Here is a 19,922-nt window from a genome sequence, read left to right on the forward strand (position 1 = left end):
AATCGACCTTCTGTTTTAGCTCTGTGTATAATGTTACCTTTAACCTCAGAAAGTACTTCATGCTTTACCTGTGTTTTCATATCATTCAATTTTACTTCGATTTCAGTGCAAAAATTTTTGGATAAGTCGTCATATTTCTGTGAGATCGTGTCTTGCAAATCCTTGAATACTTGTTTCTGTTCTTGCCTCATTGCACTTAGCTCTTGTGTAACAGTGTTTTTTTGCTGTTTTCCCGTATTCATATCTTGTGTAACAGAGTTTTGTTACTGTTTTACCATATTCATATCTTGCGTCAAATTACTGAAATTGGTGTTCATATTGTGTTTCATATCATCAAATTTCACATTTATATTAGACAGTAACTGCCATAGCAGTGCTTCATTTGTACTACCATGGTTGCTGTCAGCTGTTGTCAAAATTCATATTGGAATCGCTCTCCAATATTTCATTCATTAGTGGTATGTCACTCTGGGATATGTGGGACATTGTCTCATCAATTGTAAATATTGTGTTGTCAAGGTTGTTTAGCTGTGAAGTACCTCTGTCATTTGTCACTCCTATGACACTCATCTCTGATCTACTTAAACTTTCTGCAGTAGGCATGCATGGCACCTGAAATTCAACTGTTCGATCACACAATTCTACACCATCTTGGCTGATTTCATTTCTGCTATTGCTATCAACAATGGGCATATATTTTTTGGTCATGTTATATGAATATGCCAAAAGTAAAATTTTCACAAAAATGTTAAAATTTCGTATGCTAATTATTATACTTGACAATTGTAATTTACATGATGTCAAAGCCTGTTTTATGTCAGTTATGATGTGCAAACTACTGTACTGCAACTCTTTATGTTTTGCTGACAATGCGTACCACACTGAAACATTTCTGTAACTTTTTCGCAAATAAAATTCAAGGAATGGAATAATAAGGAAAAGGTTTCTATCTATTTCAAAAGAGGCACTACCAAGCGTAACCACGCAAGCAACTTGCATAGCCATCCTACCTTTGCTGCTCTGAACAAAACCTTACAATTGAAAATTTTACATAACCTGCATCCAGTTCCTATTCCTTTCAAAACTTTTCTCCTCAATTTTTGAATTTTTGCAATATTTGCTCCCCATCATGATTCATGCAAACATAAAATACAGATAATTAGTTTTTATGACTCATAACAATGTCATAGAAATTTCTTACTGTAACGAAAGTTAACAAACACTACTCACAACCAGCGCCCTGAAGTCCTGGCACACAGGTCGACAGTTGTGTTATAAAATAAATAAATAAATATATAAAAAATAAAATATCATTACTAAATATTATTGATATGCATATGAAGACACATTTTTGTAGGATACAATACAATTGCGTTATTAGAAATGTTCTGTGCCTATATTAATTTTCCTTAGCTATCGGACTTCGCTTACATTTCAAAAATCCTCCTTACATGGACTTCACTTCACTTAAATAAATAAAAAATACTTGATACTGTTGTTCAATATACTATTCTTCATGCACTCATATGATACATAAAACTCGTAGTACTTCATGTTTAAAATCGCACATCTTCATTATCCTTCTACATACAGGAGAGAGTGTGTGTGAAAACAAAAAATTGTACAAATAATTGATTGAGTGTTTTTCGTTTGTCTGCACCTTACTGCACATTCATAATTAACATCTTTGCCAACTCTTCTGTTTTTTAATAAATATTTACTTTACGATATCATGGGGGTCTTTCATCGTGTACCTACACACCTATTATGTTGAACATGACATTCTCGGCTGGGCCAGTGTTTAAATGATGGTTCTTGGTGCTGAATTTGTGGAAGGGCTGTGTTTGTAAGCCAGTGTGAACCATATAGAACAGGGCAATGGCCAAGGTCTTGCATAATTGACAGGACACATCAATGATGTGGTAGTCTGGCAACCCGGAGTGGCTTTTTGAAGTCCGAGCCCAGGGCACTGAAATCTCAAAAAGTGTCATGGAAGTCTTGCTGCTGTTGAGGGGTGATGATGAAGCATGGGTGATGGCTGGCTGCAGCAGATGTCCATTGCTTGTCTCCTGATTTCCTTGCCCTTGGTGTGACAACATAGGAGCGTGCCACACAGTTCACTGACCAGCAACTGCTGTCTGCCTGTGGCCTCGTTGCAGTCCTGGGCCCTTGCTTCTGCTTCAAATTCTCCTATAGTATTGTCCCTTTACAGCTTGTTGCATAGCAGTGGCACAAAGACAGAGAGGGCTTCTTCAATGGAAGAACAAGTTCAACTGACATCATCATCAATGCAGTAAGGGCAGCAAAAAATTTTGAAGACTGCAGTGGCTGATCGTGTTGAATGTAAAGTGTTTTATCAATGAATGTAATTAAATGTTTGCAGAAGTGAGTGACAAGGAAAGAACAGGCAGTGAATTTGACAATGAGAAACAGACAGAAAACAGTAAGAGTGAGCCTGATGGTATGGTGTTTGGAGATAGGGAGAAGGAACTAAAATTGTTAAATGAATGTAAAGTAGTTGTTAAAAGTAAATTTGAAGGTGAAAGTGGAGTAAAACTAATGGACCATTCTTTTTATGATGAGGATACTGTTTGGCAAATAATATGCCAAATGTCAAGGGCTTCACCCACTGCACATAGAAGTGTGAGTGAGGACGTGGACAGTCTGGAGGTGATGAAATAAATTAATGTTGAACAGGAGCTGCATGAGGAAAGTAGCCAAGTTTAGGAAGCGCTAGTAAAGGAGCATTTTCAGTTGGTAATGGTGGAGTTTATGAAAGATTTGAATTAAGAAAGGATCAAGACAGTAATGAGATTGGAAGTCTAAGAAGTCTAAGCTAGAAATGGTATTGCTAATTTAAAGTCAAACTTGGACAAAAAATTATGATCTGTAAAAGTTTGTTTCGAAAATAGGTTAGAGAAACTGGTACTGTAAAAATATAGACCGTGAATATTGATTGTGAAGCTAACAAAGATAGAATTAGAAAAAATATAGCAGAAGGAATTCTGATACTAGGGACCAATTCAGAAGAGATTACCATGTGTAAAGAGTGTAGTACAGCAGGTCTTGGAAGGAATAATGGAAGTTATAGGAACAATTGGATGGTAAATGCTCCAAAGGGGAATAGAACTGATAGAGGAAATTCAGGTGACAGAAGAGGAGGGAATAGTAACTATAGACCCAAATCAGAAAACTGAAATTTGCGGTTGGGGTCCATGCTTGGGGAAGAAGCAAAAAGGAGCCACCAGGGAATAGAAGAAAACCAACATGGACTAATGTTCAACTGAACAGAGATAGTGAAGTAAGTAGAGAAACTTCCCATGTCTAGTAATAAACAAAACTGTTCCCAGTGGAGGGGATCCCATTAAACTGGAAGAAGGAGAGCAAATGGTAAAGCAAACAGATGAAACAGAAGAGTGTTCGACTGTTCAGTGAAAGAAATATCAAAAAGAATATCAGGATGCTATGAAAAATTGTGAACAACTCTGGAAAGCAAAGCAATTTAAGTATCTTCCTTTTTGGTCAAATAGTGAGAATAAACAACCGATCAGCCAAGCATTTGAGGGTAGTGACAGTGAAAGTAGTAGTGATTCAAGTAATAGTTCAAGTTGTGATGAAAATAGTAAAGAATTTAGAAGATGAATATATATTAATTTGTTAAAGACAGTGAAGGTAATATGATATAAGCAGCAACATTATGAGAAGATAAGTTGCTACTCACCATATAGCAGAGATGCTGAGTCACAGATAGGCACAACCAAAAAACACTCTCACAATTAAAGCTTTTGGCCATTAAGACTTCAATGGCTGAAAGCTTTAATTGTGAGAGTCTTTTTGTAGTGCCTACCCATGACTCAGCATCTCCACTATATGGTGAGTAGCAACTTTCTTTCTCATAATATTGTTACATTCCATCCTGCATTTTCCATTGTTTGAAGATATAAGTAGGGAAGGGAGTCAGGCCACCTGTCACTTAACAGTAATTGGAAACAGGTTTGGTGATGAAGATGAGATTTTTTTATAAAAAAATAATTGAGGTTGTTGCATGAAGGAGACACAATGTTGAGTATTAGAGCTCCAATGGAAAAATTTTCAAGAGCATCAAACAAGAAGTACTATTATCTGTGGAATTTGGGGGTCAGTTATTGGAACGTAAATTTTTAGTGATAGTATACCTAATGTTAGTGTAGATGTAATCTTGGCTACAGACTTCTTATGTAAGTGGAATGTGAACATTGATTTTGGCAATGGAAAATTTAGTTTTGTGTGCACTGAAAATTCATATGAAATGGCACTTTTGGAAAAATTAGATTCTGAGACACATAGTGCATTAGACTTATCACTGGGATACTTAGCCATTATAACCGACAGGGATAAGACTGAAAAAGAACAAGTACAGTAAAGGTAGAGATAAATAACAAAGCAAAAAATATTGAAGCATAACACCTAACCAAAAGAGTGATTCTAAACAGTACATTATTTTCACATAAGCCTGGATAAATAAAATATTTTGTATGTAGAATAAAGTTAAAAGAAAAATGAACCATTCTTTATGAAACTTTTGTTATTCCATTTTCCGAGAAAGGAGCTGTTAGAAGAGAAAGAGAGAAGATGCTTCAATGGGGAATAATTGCATGATATAAAATCAGATATAACAATCTTTTGGTAGTTATTTTCAAAAAAGGAATGGTGCAAGAGTTGTTCCATATGCAAGAAAATTAAATGAAATTGTTCTGAGAGCAAATAACTAACCAGCCAATACCAGAAGAAATTTTACAGAAATTGTATGGATTTAAATTTTTGACATATTTTAATGTAACTTGTGGTTATTGGAACTAATCTTGGCAAAAGAATCTATGCCTTGTACGGCTTTCCTATTTGAAGGTAAGTGTTATCAGTACTGTGTGGTACCTTTTGGTCTAAACTTGTCTGTATGTGTTTTCATTAGAGCTCTGAAAAAGTTTTAGGTACCCAAGTAACTGTTTACATTCATGATATTTTGAAGGCAAGTTTTGATTGGTACGAGCATTGTCAAATTTTGGATGGACTGCTGGATGCTATTTACAGAGGGGGACTGAAATTAAAACTGAGCAAGTATCAGTAAAAAGGAATTTTTTTGGGCCATGTAATTTATGAAAAAGAGATACACCGTAAACAGAAGAAACTAAGGACTCTTCCTAATTTTCCACCACCTAATAACAATACAGAACTTAATGCTATGCTCAGCCTATTTGGATATTACTGAAAATTTTGTGACACATTAGTCACTTCACAATCCTTGTTCGGGCAATTTACTGAAGTAGACTGTAGTGTGTAATTGGAATTCAGAATGTGAGGAAGCTCTACAAAATTTAAAGAAAGCGTTGTGAAGAGTAAATTACTAAATCATTCTGTCATTGCTTTTTTGTATGAGTACGGTGTTGAGCTTTCTAGTATGGGAGTCAAAATTTTTCAGTTATTGAAAACAGATAAAGGAGTGCACATACAACAAGTGCTTTTGCAAGTAGGACTTTGCATACTCATGAACTGGAATGTTCAACTTTGCTACTGGACTGTTCATAGGTGATTGTACGAGCTGGTATTGTTCTGTGCACTGAAAAATTTTAGTAGTTGATAAACAAATCACCATTAATATTCGCTGAACTTAGTGAAGAATAAATGTGTGTATTAGAGTAACTGAAATTATGGTGTCATGTACATCTTTGAGGAAACACCATCCCACACTCATTTAGACTTTCACCTTCATAGTGATTAAGGATGATGCTGCGAGACTCATGTTAAAAATGCTATAAGCTGCATGAGTGCCCCAACCAACTGACATTTGTCTGCTGCACACCATAGATTTTCCAATTTTGTGCCAGCCACGAGGATATAAGATGCTGAAAGAGCAAGCCCCATCACACTTTGTGGTTGCTGTCTATTTTTACAGTTTCTTCAGCATATCCGTGACACTCTCTCACAGATTGAAAAAAACCTGTGACCATTCATGCTACCCTTCTCTTTGTACATTCAACATTCCCTGTTAGTCCTTTTTCGCATGGGTATTCTAGAATGGGCCACACAAGTGATATGTAAGCAATCTCCTTTGTAGACTGATTTCAATTTTCCAAGTATGCTGCCAATAAACTGGAGTCTACTACATGCTTTATCCATGAATGAGGCAAAGTGACTGTCCCATTTCATATACCTATGAAGTGTTACACCTAGGTATTTATATGAGTTAACCAGTTCCAACTGTGACCCACTGATATTGTAGTCACAGGACACTATGTGAAGTGCACAGTATTACATTTCTGAACACTTAAAGAAGGTTGCAAAACTTGGCACCACTTTGAAATCTTATCAAGATCTGACTGAGTACTTACACAGATTCTTTCAGACAGTACTTCATTATAGATAACTTCAGCATTTGCAGATTATCTGAGGTTACTGCTATTATTGTCTGCAAGGTCTTTCATGTACAACATGAACAGCAAGGGTCCCAACACGCTTCCTGGGGGCACACTTGTAATTACTTCTACATCTGTTAATGACTTGCCATGTAACAAAACTTTATGCATCACATATGTCCCATGCATCTAACATGATCATTCTTTTGCTAATAAGTGTAGATATGATACTGAATCAAATGCTTTTTACAAATCAAGAAATACCGCATCCACATGACTGTCTTGACCCAAAGTTTCCAGTATGTCATGTGAGAAAAGTGTGAGTTGGGTTTCACATGATTGATGTTTTTGGAACCCATGCTGGTTTCTATGGAATAGGTCATCCTGTTCAAAATACCTCATTATGTTTAAGCTCAGAATATGTTCTAAGATCTAAACCTATTCAATGTCAAGAATACAGGATGGTAGTTTTGTGGATTACTTCTAGTATCCTTCTTCTAAATGCATGTAACCTGTGCTCTCTTCCAACTACACACACAATTTTTTGTTAAGGGATTTAAAATACTGTGCATGTAAGTAGAGTCATCAAAATGAAGTAGCGACATCGAGACAGGTGAACATCTGTAAATATAACGTATTGTAAAGCAATTAAGTACATACTTATTCTGAACTAAATTTAAGTTATCATTTCATGACTGTAAATTCTTTAGAAGGAATTTTATAAGCTTTACCTTGAAAATATTTTTCAGTGTGAACTCAGAAGGTGAAGGAATAAACAGCATAGAAAAATGGCGCACAAATCGAGGAGTCAATGGATTCCTTCCACCTCCAGGCGGTGCACATGCTGCTATAATAACAACATCTTGAATTTCTTTCCAGAACAATTTCTCTCTGTCATAAAGCCCACCAAAGTCAAGATATTGTCTGAAAAAATAAATAATATATCACAGATTACCATTAAGTAGATCCAAACTTACTCTTATTTTATTTAATAATATTATAAACAGGATTGTCTACTCATCATTGACTCAAAGATGAGTCATTTCTACAGGAATATCAAAGCCTAATATAAATGACACAGGTAAAATAGATTAGATTTATGTGTAGACATTTACAATATCAACTGAAAGTACAGATGACCAGTAACTAATCAACAATGTTTTCTTGGAGTATTTCATAGTATTCTCCTGTGTTCTTAAGGCTAAGTGAATAAGTATTAATACAATGTGAATTTTTTTGTGCATCACTTTGTAGGAAAACTGATTGCACTGTTTATGCTGGCCACATATTACTTCATCAAGATTTTGTGCAGTTTTTCTGCCACAAAGAGTCCTGAATGATTATGGGTCCTACACACTTGAGCAATATTCCAGAATGGGCCACATGCGTGATGTGTAAGCAATCACCTTTGTAGGCTTACTGCATTTTCCCAGTATTCTACCAATAAACTGAAGTCTATCACCTGCTTTACTCACAACTGAACCTATATGATCATTCAGATCATATCCCTACAGTGTGTTATGCCCAGATATTTGCAGGAGTTGGCCAATTCCAGGTGTGACTCATTGATATTACAGTCGTAGAACACTAAGATTTTTTCATTTTGTGAAGTACACAGTTCTACATTTTCGAACACTGAATGCAAGCTGCCAAGCTTTGTACCACTCTGAAATATTATCTGGATCCAACTGATTATTTGTTCAGTCTTTGCTTCTCATCCGATATGGTAAGTCTCCCCTGACCTGTGGTTCTGGGTGACTTTCCCAAAATCTACCCCTTTTATTACACCTCCCTGTCCTATTCCTTCACCGTTCTTCCTTCCCCTTCAACCTTTCTGCCTGATGAAGGAGCCACTGGCTCCAAAAGGTTGCCAATCACAACAGTCTTTTATGTGTGTGTTCTGCTGCCGCTTGGTAAGTTGATTTTTTATCTTTCCAATTACATGATTTTATCAATAATTGATTATTTGTTCAAATTAATGATATGAATATAATAGAGGAAAACATTCCACGCAGGAAAAATATATCTAAAAACAAAGATGATGTGACTTACCATGCGAAAGCGCTGGCAGGTCGATAGACACACAAACAAACACAATCATACACACAAAATTCTAGATTTCGCAACCAACGGTTGCTTCATCAGGAAAGAGGGACGGAGAGGGAAAGATGAAAGGATGTGGGTTTTAAGGGAGAGGGTAAGGAGTCATTCCAATCCCGGGAGCGAAAAGACTTACCTTAGGGGGAAAAAAGGACATCCTTAAAACCCATATCCTTTCGTCTTTCCCTCTCCTTCCCTCTTTCCTGATGAAGCAACTGTTGGTTGTGATAGCTAGAATTTTGTGTGTATGATTGTGTTTGTTTGTGTGTCTATCGACCTGCCAGCACTTTCATATGGTAAGTCACATCATCTTTGTTTTTAGATATGATTATTTGTTCAGCTATTTTCAGACAGTAATTACATACATACATAATTCCTTGTTCCATAGATCATGAATACGACATTTTGTAATGATGTGGAACGTTTCACTTTAACATAAGTATTCTTTACACAAAATAATTAATTATTATTTTTTTACAGGCACTACTTCATGTCTAAGGATTCATCTATTGAGTAGGAGTTGTCATTCAGAAATCTTCTGATTTGCTTTTAAATGTTTGTTGGCATCATAATTCACCCCTTTCTGTGCCAAAGTGAGATTTAATCCATAATAATGAATATAATCCTTTCTTCTAGTGTTGTAGCTATGCACTTTGCTGATATTTTGAACTGGGATGGGTTATTAATGACAAATTTCATAAGTGAATATATGAATTGCAACGGTCTGTGAATATCCCGAGTTCCTTAAATAAATGTCTGCAAGGTGATCTTGGGTGGGCTCCAGCTATTATGCTTATTACACACTTTTGTGCAATGAATACTTTTTCTCTTACTGATGAATTGCCCCAAAATATGATGACATCTGAAAACAGTGAATGAAAATAGGCATGATAGGCTAATTTACTGATATGTTTATCACCAAAATTTGCAATTACCCTAATAGCATAAGTAGCTGAACCTAACCATTTCAGTAGATCATCGATGTGTTTCTTCCAATTCAATTTCTTATCAATGCACACACCCAGAAATTTTGAGCATTCTGCCTTAGCAACAGACTTTCGTTCATGGTCTATATTTATCAGTGGTGTTATGACATTTACAGAATTGTATAAACTGTGTTTTCTCAAAATTTAGTGGGAGTCCATTTGCATAGAACCACTTAATAATTTTCTGAAAGACATTTTTTGCAATTTCCTCAGCTGATTCTTGCTCCTTGGGTGTATCATCATCAAAAAGAACTAGCTTTGCATCTTCATGAATAGAGTGGCAAGTCATTAACATATATTAAAAACAATAAGCGACCCAAGACTGAACCCTGTGGGACACCACCTTTCATACCTCCCCAGTTAGAGGACTCTGCTGGTTTTTGCAGACTATCTGTACTGTTAATTTCAACCTTCTGCATTCTTCCAGTTAAGTATGAATTAAACCATTTGTGCACTGTCCCACTCATACAACAATACTTAAGCTTATCTAAAAGAATTTCATGATTCACACAATCAAAAGCCTTTGAGAGATCACAAAGCATCCAAATGGATGATGTCCAGTTATTTATTGCATTTAATATTTGATCAGTGAAAAGCGTTTCTGAAAACCAAATTGACATTTTGTTAGTACTTCATTTTTATAAATACGTGATGCTACTCTTGAAAACATTACTTTTTCAAGAATTTTGGATAAAGCTGTCAGAAGTGAGTTTTGTCAGTAGTTGTTAGCATCAGATTATCCCCTTTTTTATGCAATGGTTTAACAATAGCACATTTCAGTCTATCTGGAAAAATGCCCTATTTCAGTGAGCTACTACATATGTGGCTGAGAATCCCACTTACTTGTTGGGAACAAGCTTTTAGTACTCTGTTGGAAATGCCATGAATTCCATGTGAGCTTTTACTTTTGAGTGAATTTATTATTTTCCTAATTTCAGCAGGAGAGGTGGGTTGAATTCAATTTTATCAAATTGCATAGGTACTGCCTCTTCCATATACTGCCTTGCATTTTCTAATGAATAGCTGCACCCTATTTTCTCTATAACACTTACAAATTATTATTAAAAATGTTTTCTACTTCTGACTTCTTGTTAACAAGCTTTTCATTGTGTTTGATAGAAGTACATTCTTCCTGTGCTCTCAGTTGCCCTATTTCCCTTTTCACAATATTCCAAATTGTTTTAATTTTATTATCAGATGTGCTAATCGCAGACATAATGCATATACTTCTGGACTTTTTAATAATTTTTATACAGTGCAGTAGTTTTTATAATGTTTCACTGTTTTGGGATCATTACTCCTACTAGCTATAAGATACATGCCCTTTTCTGTTCACAAGATATTTCTATCCCTTTAGTAAGCCATGGCTTTTTACATGGTTTCTTACAACTGTATTTCACTGTTTTCTTAGGGAAGTTGTTTTCAAATGTACTCAGAAAAGTATCATGAAATAGGTTAAATTTTAAATTAGCATAATGTTCCCTGAACACCTCATCCCAGTCTAACTGTTGCAAGCTTTCCCTAAAATTTTGAATTGCTAAATTGTAAATGGAATGCACTATTTTGGAGGACTGTTTTGCATTACTGTTTGGAGCTATGTTTTATACTGAAACTAGCTGTGCGTCATGATCAGCCAGACCATTCTTAACAGGAAAAGTTTTTATTTGATTAACTCTCTTTCAAATTCTGAAGGTGGCAGGGGTAAAATACAGGGAGCGAAAGGCTATTTACAATTTGTACAGAAACCAGATGGCAGTTATAAGAGTCGAGGGGCATGAAAGGGAAGCAGTGGTTGGGAAAGGAGTGAGACAGGGTTGTAGCCTCTCTCCGATGTTATTCAATCTGTATATTGAGCAAGCAGTAAAGGAAACAAAAGAAAAATTCGGAGTAGGTATTAAAATTCACGGAGAAGAAGTAAAAACTTTGAGGTTCGCCGATGACATTGTAATTCTGTCAGAGACAGCAAAGGACTTGGAAGAGCAGTTGAACGGAATGGACAGTGTCTTGAAAGGAGGATATAAGATGAACATCAACAAAAGCAAAACGAGGATAATGGAATGTAGTCAAATTAAGTCGGGTGATGCTGAGGGAATTAGATTAGGAAATGAGACACTTAAAGTAGTAAAGGAGTTTTGCTATTTAGGGAGTAAAATAACCGATGATGGTCGAAGTAGAGAGGATATAAAATGTAGACTGGAATGGCAAGGAAATCGTTTCTGAAGAAGAGAAATTTGTTAACATCGAGTATAGATTTAAGTGTCAGGAAGTCGTTTCTGAAAGTATTTGTATGGAGTGTAGCCATGTATGGAAGTGAGACATGGACGATAACTAGTTTGGACAAGAAGAGAATAGAAGCTTTCGAAATGTGGTGCTACAGAAGAATGCTGAAGATAAGGTGGGTAGATCACGTAACTAATGAGGAGGTATTGAATAGGATTGGAGAGAAGAGAAGTTTGTGGCACAACTTGACTAGAAGAAGGGATCGGTTGGTAGGACATGTTTTGAGGCATCAAGGGATTACAAATTTAGCATTGGAGGGCAGCGTGGAGGGTAAAAATCGTAGAGGGAGACCAAGAGATCAATACACTAAGCAGATTCAGAAGGATGTAGGTTGCAGTAGGTACTGGGAGATGAAGAAGCTTGCACAGGATAGAGTAGCATGGAGGGCTGCATCAAACCAGTCTCAGGACTGAAGACCACAACAACAACAACAAGTTTATTTTGGTCTATGAAAATGATATCTATCAGTATGCTGCTTTCATGTACCACCCGAGTAGGAAAATCAATAACCAATGTAAAATTGAAAAAACCAAGTAATACTTCAAGGTCAAGTTTCTATCAGACTCTTTCAGAAAATCTACATTGAAATCCCCACAGGCAATAATTTGCTTTCCTTTGTCTGATGGGTAGCACAACAAAGGATCCAAGTTTTTCAAAAACAGTTGAAAATTTCCCAGTGGGGACCTATATATGGCTACAATTACAAAAGTGCCATTATTTACTTTAAGCTCACATGCACATGCTCCTAATGTTGCTCTACGCAAATTTTTTTAGTTTCCAAATTTTTCACACTATGACTGATTTTAACATATATGGCAACTCCTCCTCTCTCCATAGTGTCTCTGCTTACATGTGCTGAAAGCTTATATCCACCTACATTTACCATTTCCATACCTGAGACTATATGATGTTCGACAGGCATAGTGCATCTATTCCACTCTCAGTTTCTAAATCTTCTAAGCAAACAAGAAGCTCATCCACTTTGTTTTTTAATCCCCTGATATTCTGATGCAATATATTAACATTATTTTTCACTGTACTGTTATGAGAATCTTGTGATATTTTCACGTCTCTAGTACCTGCCTGTCTGAACTTCTCATTAAGCTTAATTTCAATCAATGTAGGATGATTGGACACTGATCTTAGCCTAAAAAAGTAGTCCCATGAGTTTCAGTGACCCCCCTTATAGATTTTTCTATCATCCCAGCCAGTTTACCCTTCCCTTTCCCATTGAGATGCAGGCCATGTCTTGTGAAGTCCCATCAACAGGAACCAAACCTATGCCTGACAAAGTAGCCGCCTGAAGTAGCTGATCTAGCTCCATATTGACCCTCTTGACAGAGGTGTTCAATTGTGGCCGGTCATACCGCATGAAAGCAGGAACCAAGCCAACATTTGTATGGTTCATTGCAGATGCTATTTTTACCAGGTCACACTCAATAGTGGAGCCCTGATCCCTACCAATACTGTTTCCTGCTCCACCCACTACCACAACATGATCATGTTTCGTAAAACCCTTGCACAATGATCCTACATCCTCTGTCACTTGGCTAAGACATACACTGGGCTTGAAAATACTTGTAACCTGGTACCTGTCACCTAATTTTGCCTCCAAGATCTGGCCCACATCTCTTCCATAGCTACTACCTAACAACAGAACTTTCCTCCTACTTTCTACTTTTTTTTTGCAACAGTTGGTTTCCTAACGAAAGTCTGTTGAGTGCTGACTACACTTACATCTACTTGAGCCTCTTCCTTAGCTGACTGAGGTAGCAAGGCAAATCTATTTTTTGTGCCAATGGTGAAACTGTCTGATACTGTTCTCTTTCTGTGGCCCTGTTCCTTGCTACCTCTTCCCACCTGTCTTCACCCTCTTTCCCCCTTAACCTCATCAGTTCCTCCCTAGCACTATCCAGTTCAGCCTTAACGGCTCTAATCTTCCCTTCCTGTTTCGCTATTTTCCTACCCCTTGAACATAATCTGCAATACCATGGAAGAGACCCATTTACTTCCCAGATTCCCATGCCACTACATTCAGCCCAATGTAACCATCTGCCATAACAGTTGCACAGAACCCCAGAACTGACTTTCCCATGGCAGCTCAAACACTTCTCACTCATGGTTGTTTACAATAGTTTTTACAAAACTTATCTAGTCAATAAGAGTAATATTCTATTACCCACAGATCACAAAAGTCATGAGGAACACTAATATAAATTTGCACTATTAATATAGTCATGTAATGCAGTTAAACTAAAGTTAAAAATCAAAACGTGTATACCCAAAAAATTAGGCCTGAGATTGTGTGTGCAGGATATGTATTTTACGTGTTTTGAAAGGAAATAACAGATAAATCTTAAAACCTTTAATTACCTGAGTAAATACAGCACTACTAAATATATATGTAATTCGTTACATGTGTAATTCATTACAAACAACTGTATTATCCGCTAAAAGTCTGAGGTTACTGTTAATATTGTCTGTAAGGTTCTTAATACAGAACACAAACAGGAAGGGTTCCAACACACTTCCCTGGGGTATCCCTGAAGTTACTTCTACATCTGTCAATGACTGTCCATTCCAGATAACATGCTGCATCATCGCTAGTGAGAAATTCTCAATCCAGACACTAATTTTACTGGATACCATGAACAATCATACTTTTGGCAGTAAATGTAGGTATGGCACTGAGACAAATGCTTTTCAGAAATCCAAAGACAAGGCATCAATATGTCTCTCTTGACGCATAGCTTTCAAGATGTTATGCTAGAACAGTGCAAATTGGATTTCAAACAGAATCCATGCTGGTTGCCATGGGGGAAGTCATTCTGTTCAAGTTGCCTCATTAGATTTGAGCTAAGAATATGTTTTAAGACTGTAAAACAAATTGATGTCAAGGATGTTGGACAGTGGTTTTATGGCTCACCTCTAATCTCCTGATAGGCAAATGTGACCTGTGGTTTTCTCCAACTACTGAACACGTTTTTTTGTTTGAAGGGATTTACAGTAGATTTTTGTTAAAAGAGTGGCTCACTCAGCCATGAATCTGCTATAGAATACGATAGGGAGTCAATCAAGCCCTGGAATTTGATCAATTTTTGTGATTTTAGCTATTTGTCATCGCAACTGATATTAATATATATATCACACTTCTGTGCAGTGATATGAGAATTAAATTGTGACAGTACTCATAGATTTTTATTTGTAAACAAACATGTGAAACTGAGTTCAGTGTTTTATCTTTCTTCTCTGCTATCCTCAATTTCAGTGTCTTGCCCATCAGTGTCTGGATAGTAACTCTGATACTATTAACAGCTTTTACATATGACCAGACTTTCTTATGGTTTTGTGAGATTTCCTTTGATAATGTTCTGCTATGGTAATCACTGAATGCTTCACACATTGTACTCTTGACTGCCCAAACGCATTTCAATCAGCATCCTCCTTTCTTTAGCCCTATGCTTTATTTTAAACCTGTCATGCAACAGCTTGTTCCTTTAGAAGTTTCTTTGCAGTTATTGAATATCATGAAGGGTTGGTCACATCATGAACTGTTCTACTAGGAACATATCTATGAAGAGCATGTTTAACTATTCTTTTACACCTGATTCACATTTCTTCTGCATGCTCCTTTCCAGAGCTAGAGCTAAGTGTTTTGCGTTCATTATTGAGGTACGACATTACTTTCCCTTTATCAAGTTTCTTGAAAATATAAATCCTTCTCCTTTTTTCAACTGCTCTTTGTTCTCTGGTAATCACTATTGGCACAGTGGCCTCATGGACACTGATACTAGTTTCTTTCTATGTAGACAGCTTCAAAGAGAACATGTATATTTGTTGTTATTAGACCAAGTCCATTTCCATCATGAGAGGCTTCTCAATAATTTGTTCTAGGTAGGTCTCAGTGAACACATTTAGTACTCTTTTGGAAAACATCTTTTCATATCCGCCAACTCACAAAACTGTGATTTTCCAAATTAGCTGTTGGATGATTAAAGTCTACTCCAACGATGACAGTATGTTTGGGGAACACAGGTATTAGTGAACTTAGATTTTTGCTAAAGTTATTAGTTACCTCTGGGGATGAGTCTAGTCACAGACCGAAAAATACAATTTTAATTTGTGCCCTCTTTTGGTACTAAGTCTTGGGCCATAACAAAGACTGAAGTTTAGCTGCAAGATTATCTTTCATTCCAGAAATGCTTTCATATTCATAGAATCAGCCTTAGTATTTCAGGTGTTAAAGTTGGTGAAGTTGGTTGCTTCGATGATATAAGAGTCAAACAAATAAAGCATTCTGGTTCAAAAAGGCATGACTGGCTTGTATGCTTTTTCAACAATTTTCCCAGTAACTGTTTGATACCAAAGTTATGAAGCAAGGCTTGTGCAGCCACTATTCTGAAACCACGCAAGCTAGCTGCTGAACAATTTCTCTTCTATGTCATCTCTACAAGGTCTTTAATTGAATAATCCACAGTAGACTCTTAGAAGCAGCTCAACTGTTCTCAGCCCAACAGCACGCTGGATTTGGAGCAGGTAAGGACTCTGAAGCACAGGTCTCGAAGCTAACCTAGAATATTGAAGATCACTGAGACAAGAAAATTACTGATCTAACAGCAGCCTATGACACCATCAAACATCAAAAGCTATGGCACAAAATGTATAGAGTAACCAAAAGATAACTATCTTACACAAATAATTCAACATCCCTTCAAAACAAAATATTTCTCATGGAATGTCAATGTCAGCACTGTTGTTGAAGGGTCCAAAAGACCAGGTTACCATAAGGCAGCATTTTGGCTCCTCTTTATTTAATATTTATGCCAGCAATCAACCTCTGTCTCATAACACAGGAAATTTCATCTATGCTGATGCTCTCACCCCCAGTTCCCTGAGTAAGGTTTTAGAACAGGTGGAAATAAATCTTAATGCTGTTTTGGAGGATGTAGATACATATTATTGTAGGAACTAGTTAAAACCAAATCCCAGTAAAACACAAGTGTGCACATTCCATCTGAAGAACAGACAGGCCCTGAGGAGACTTTGAGTCCCTTGGAGAGGAGTACAGTTGGAATAAGGCTTCCAGCCAAAATATCTTTGGGTCACTCTTTACTGCACACTGACTTTCAAGTAGGACTGCCGTAATGTAAAACAAAAAGTATATGTAAGAAACAACACATAGCACAAAATTACTGGATCATACTGGGGTGCAGCTGCATAAACATTTAAAACTACAGGTTTATCTTTAGGTTCTGCTGCAGGTGAATACCCTGGCCCTGTTTAGTATAAATCTATCCCTGCTAAACAAATGGACATTGGTCTTAATGAATCGTGTAAACTAATTCTGGATGTTAGAAACCTACCCCATGGGATAAATTCAACCATTTAGAAGGGATTGCCCCTCCAGATATACAGCATGAGATAAGGGCATGCAGAGAAAGGCACATGGGTAGCCTTTGATGTGTAGTGCACATGTAAACCATTTAGAAGGATCCTACAGTATTAAAGTTAACCCCATGAATTCTTCACAGAATCTGCTTTTGGTCCTTGTACTGTATTCATGCTTTGCCCTATTTTTTGAGAAAAGAGAAAGCCTGAAAACAACAAAGTGTACTTATGAATATATTTATTGTGAAGCAGGTATCAAAATGTGAATTTTTTCCAGATAACTTCACTGGATGTCCTAAAACAAACATGAAATATAATTAGTATAATTTCTTCTGTGTTCTACATATAGTACCACTGTAAGTTGAGTTTCCTTAAAAATAAAATAGTTTCTTCATTTTTAAATCAACTTTAGCAGTGCTCACAAGTACTGCAACTGTAGCTGAACCAAGCCACTTCTGTAATTAATTCTGGGGTATGGGTTTTTCAATTAAAGCAGCAATTTATTTGTAGTCCCAAGATTTAATACATTCTACTTCCTGTATCTCACTGTTAGGCTAACTGAGTTTTACAGCTTTTGGAGTTCTATGACAAATGCTGGATCTTATGTGCTTTGTCTTGCAAACATTTTATAGTTCACTATTTGCCATGAACTGTGTGTGAATTTTAGCTGCCTTTTGGGTAAGAAGGCTGGCAAGAGTAAGACTTAGACACCAGCAGTATCATGATCTATCAAGACTGTGGGTTTATTGTTCTCAATATTGCTGCTTGTAGTGGCTGGGATCTCAGAACCTTCAAACAACTATGGAATTGTTGGGTTCAGGAGGTCCATATGCTCAACACCACACTGAATCTCAAATGTCCTCTGTGACTAGAGCCCAAGAGGTTACACATACTGATGGATCGTACAGCCACATAACGTAATTTGAGTCAGGGTATTCTACTGTCACCCTTGCCAGCAAGTTCTCCGCATCTCTCCCTCATTTATGAGTCACTGAGAGATTGTCACATCAACATGCAAATACTACAGTTGATGAACTCTGGTATAGAGATGAAGCAGCATGGAATGATGTACACATATGAGGCATACAAGCTTGCTTTGACTTGAAAACCAGTCAGGTTATAATCACTGTTGTTGCCTGAGGAGCACCTTATACACCCCCTAATTGAATGATGTATTTTTCCTAGTGTAATTTAAAACCAAGTTGTCTTCTTCTTTTCTTTAGTGTCTACACCATCTAAGAAAGCAGAGCTTTACTAAAATTTTGGCAATTTTATTTTATTTAAGTTTGTGGCCAGATGCCCTTTCTGTCACCACAGTCGCCAGTTCCCTAAGAGAGGGAAGTTGTGTGCACCACCTGCCTGTGAATTATGTAAACATTGATATGTGTGTGATCATATCTGAAATATTTGTGCATCATGTTTTATGAGTCAGAAAGTGGCAACTAGTTCAGCATTTGCCTAAACAAGAGTGGGAAACTGCCTAAAACTCACAATCGGGTTGACCAGTTCACCAGACACGGTCATTAATCCAGCTTGTGGATTCAATCCAGGTCTGTCTCACTTTCCTGTCTTGCAAGCTAAAATGCTGCATCTCATTCTATTCAAGCAAGAAGTATACTGAATACACACACTAAGTAAAATTTTATTACCTGCTGTTCTTCCTGGTGTTGCAGTTTTAATGGCCCACAGTCCAACAACATTTTATATTTTACTTCTGATCTAACTGTAACCTTTTGAACATTTATTTTTATGGGAGTTAATAACACTGAAAATGTCAGAGATGTAGATGTAGCTGAATTTTGTCAGACTTATTTTGGAATGGTTTTCTTAGAAATAGCAGACTGTTTACTGAGGAAGCGTTCAGATCTAAAATGTCTGCTTTTCCAAGATAAGAGATATTAAAAGTATCTGCAAATTTGATGCAATCTTTGATCAGTTCATTAAATAAAAAAATTTGTAATATTTCTGATATGTTTTTCCTGTCTAACATTTCACTATGTTTCAAATAGTTATTATCGTGTTTCTGCAGAAGCTGCTAGATTATTTGTACATAGCTTATTTTTCTTGAAAATACCTACATTTTGACATTCCCAATGATAGTTTCCTTAACAAGTATACAAAATAAAATATACTTGTAGCCAAGATAAATACCATCAAAACTTGTAAAAATTAATAAAACTACATGGCATCCACAAATTATCTTTATGATTTAAGACTTTAATAACTTTAAAACTAAACTAAATATTAACAGATGGTTTTCAGCATATGGTAAGATAACTCATAGTTTTTTTTACCTTCCAGGTGACACAATTTTGATAAAAAATTCAACTTGCAAACCTGATAAATGTGAAACCCACAGGAGAAAGCTCAGCATGTGGCCTGGCTCATACAGACAATATCCAGTACCCAAGTGCAACATAACTTTTGAACACAGTATGGGAGGCAACCACCATACCAACCAACTATTCAGGCTTAGCATACATCATTCATGGAAATCAGTAGTGTTATACATAAAAAGGAGATGGGTTGTCCATACATTTCAGATGCCTGTGCGGCAAGATACGGCAGACATTTGCAATGAGTCTCACAAAATTGCATGTGTAGCAGCCAGAGAGCTGGAAATAAGACAATCAACAGTGCACAGCACCTTATATAAGAGGTTACAGCTACAGAACTTCAAGGCATGCGTTTGCAATGCATTCATTGTATCACTGTGGGGGTGGTGAAGCATAGGTGGAAAGAAATGGAAACTAGACATTACTCGTGCTACTAAGGATGC

General features: G+C 36.6%; 1 protein-coding gene across 1 annotated transcript in view; it reads right to left on the reverse strand.

Annotated features, from left to right (window-relative positions):
• Positions 1-19,922, reverse strand: part of LOC126260454 (dynein axonemal heavy chain 6) — a 1,163,459-nt gene that overhangs the window by 542,884 nt on the left and 600,653 nt on the right. Inside the window, exon 73 of the mRNA XM_049957783.1 lies at positions 7,121-7,313. Within this exon, the coding sequence (XP_049813740.1) occupies positions 7,121-7,313 (193 nt within the window). The remainder of the gene's footprint in view (positions 1-7,120; positions 7,314-19,922) is intronic.

Source organism: Schistocerca nitens, chromosome 5 (genome assembly GCF_023898315.1).
Source record: "Schistocerca nitens isolate TAMUIC-IGC-003100 chromosome 5, iqSchNite1.1, whole genome shotgun sequence".
In the NCBI taxonomy this organism is placed as follows: Eukaryota; Metazoa; Arthropoda; class Insecta; order Orthoptera; family Acrididae; genus Schistocerca; species Schistocerca nitens.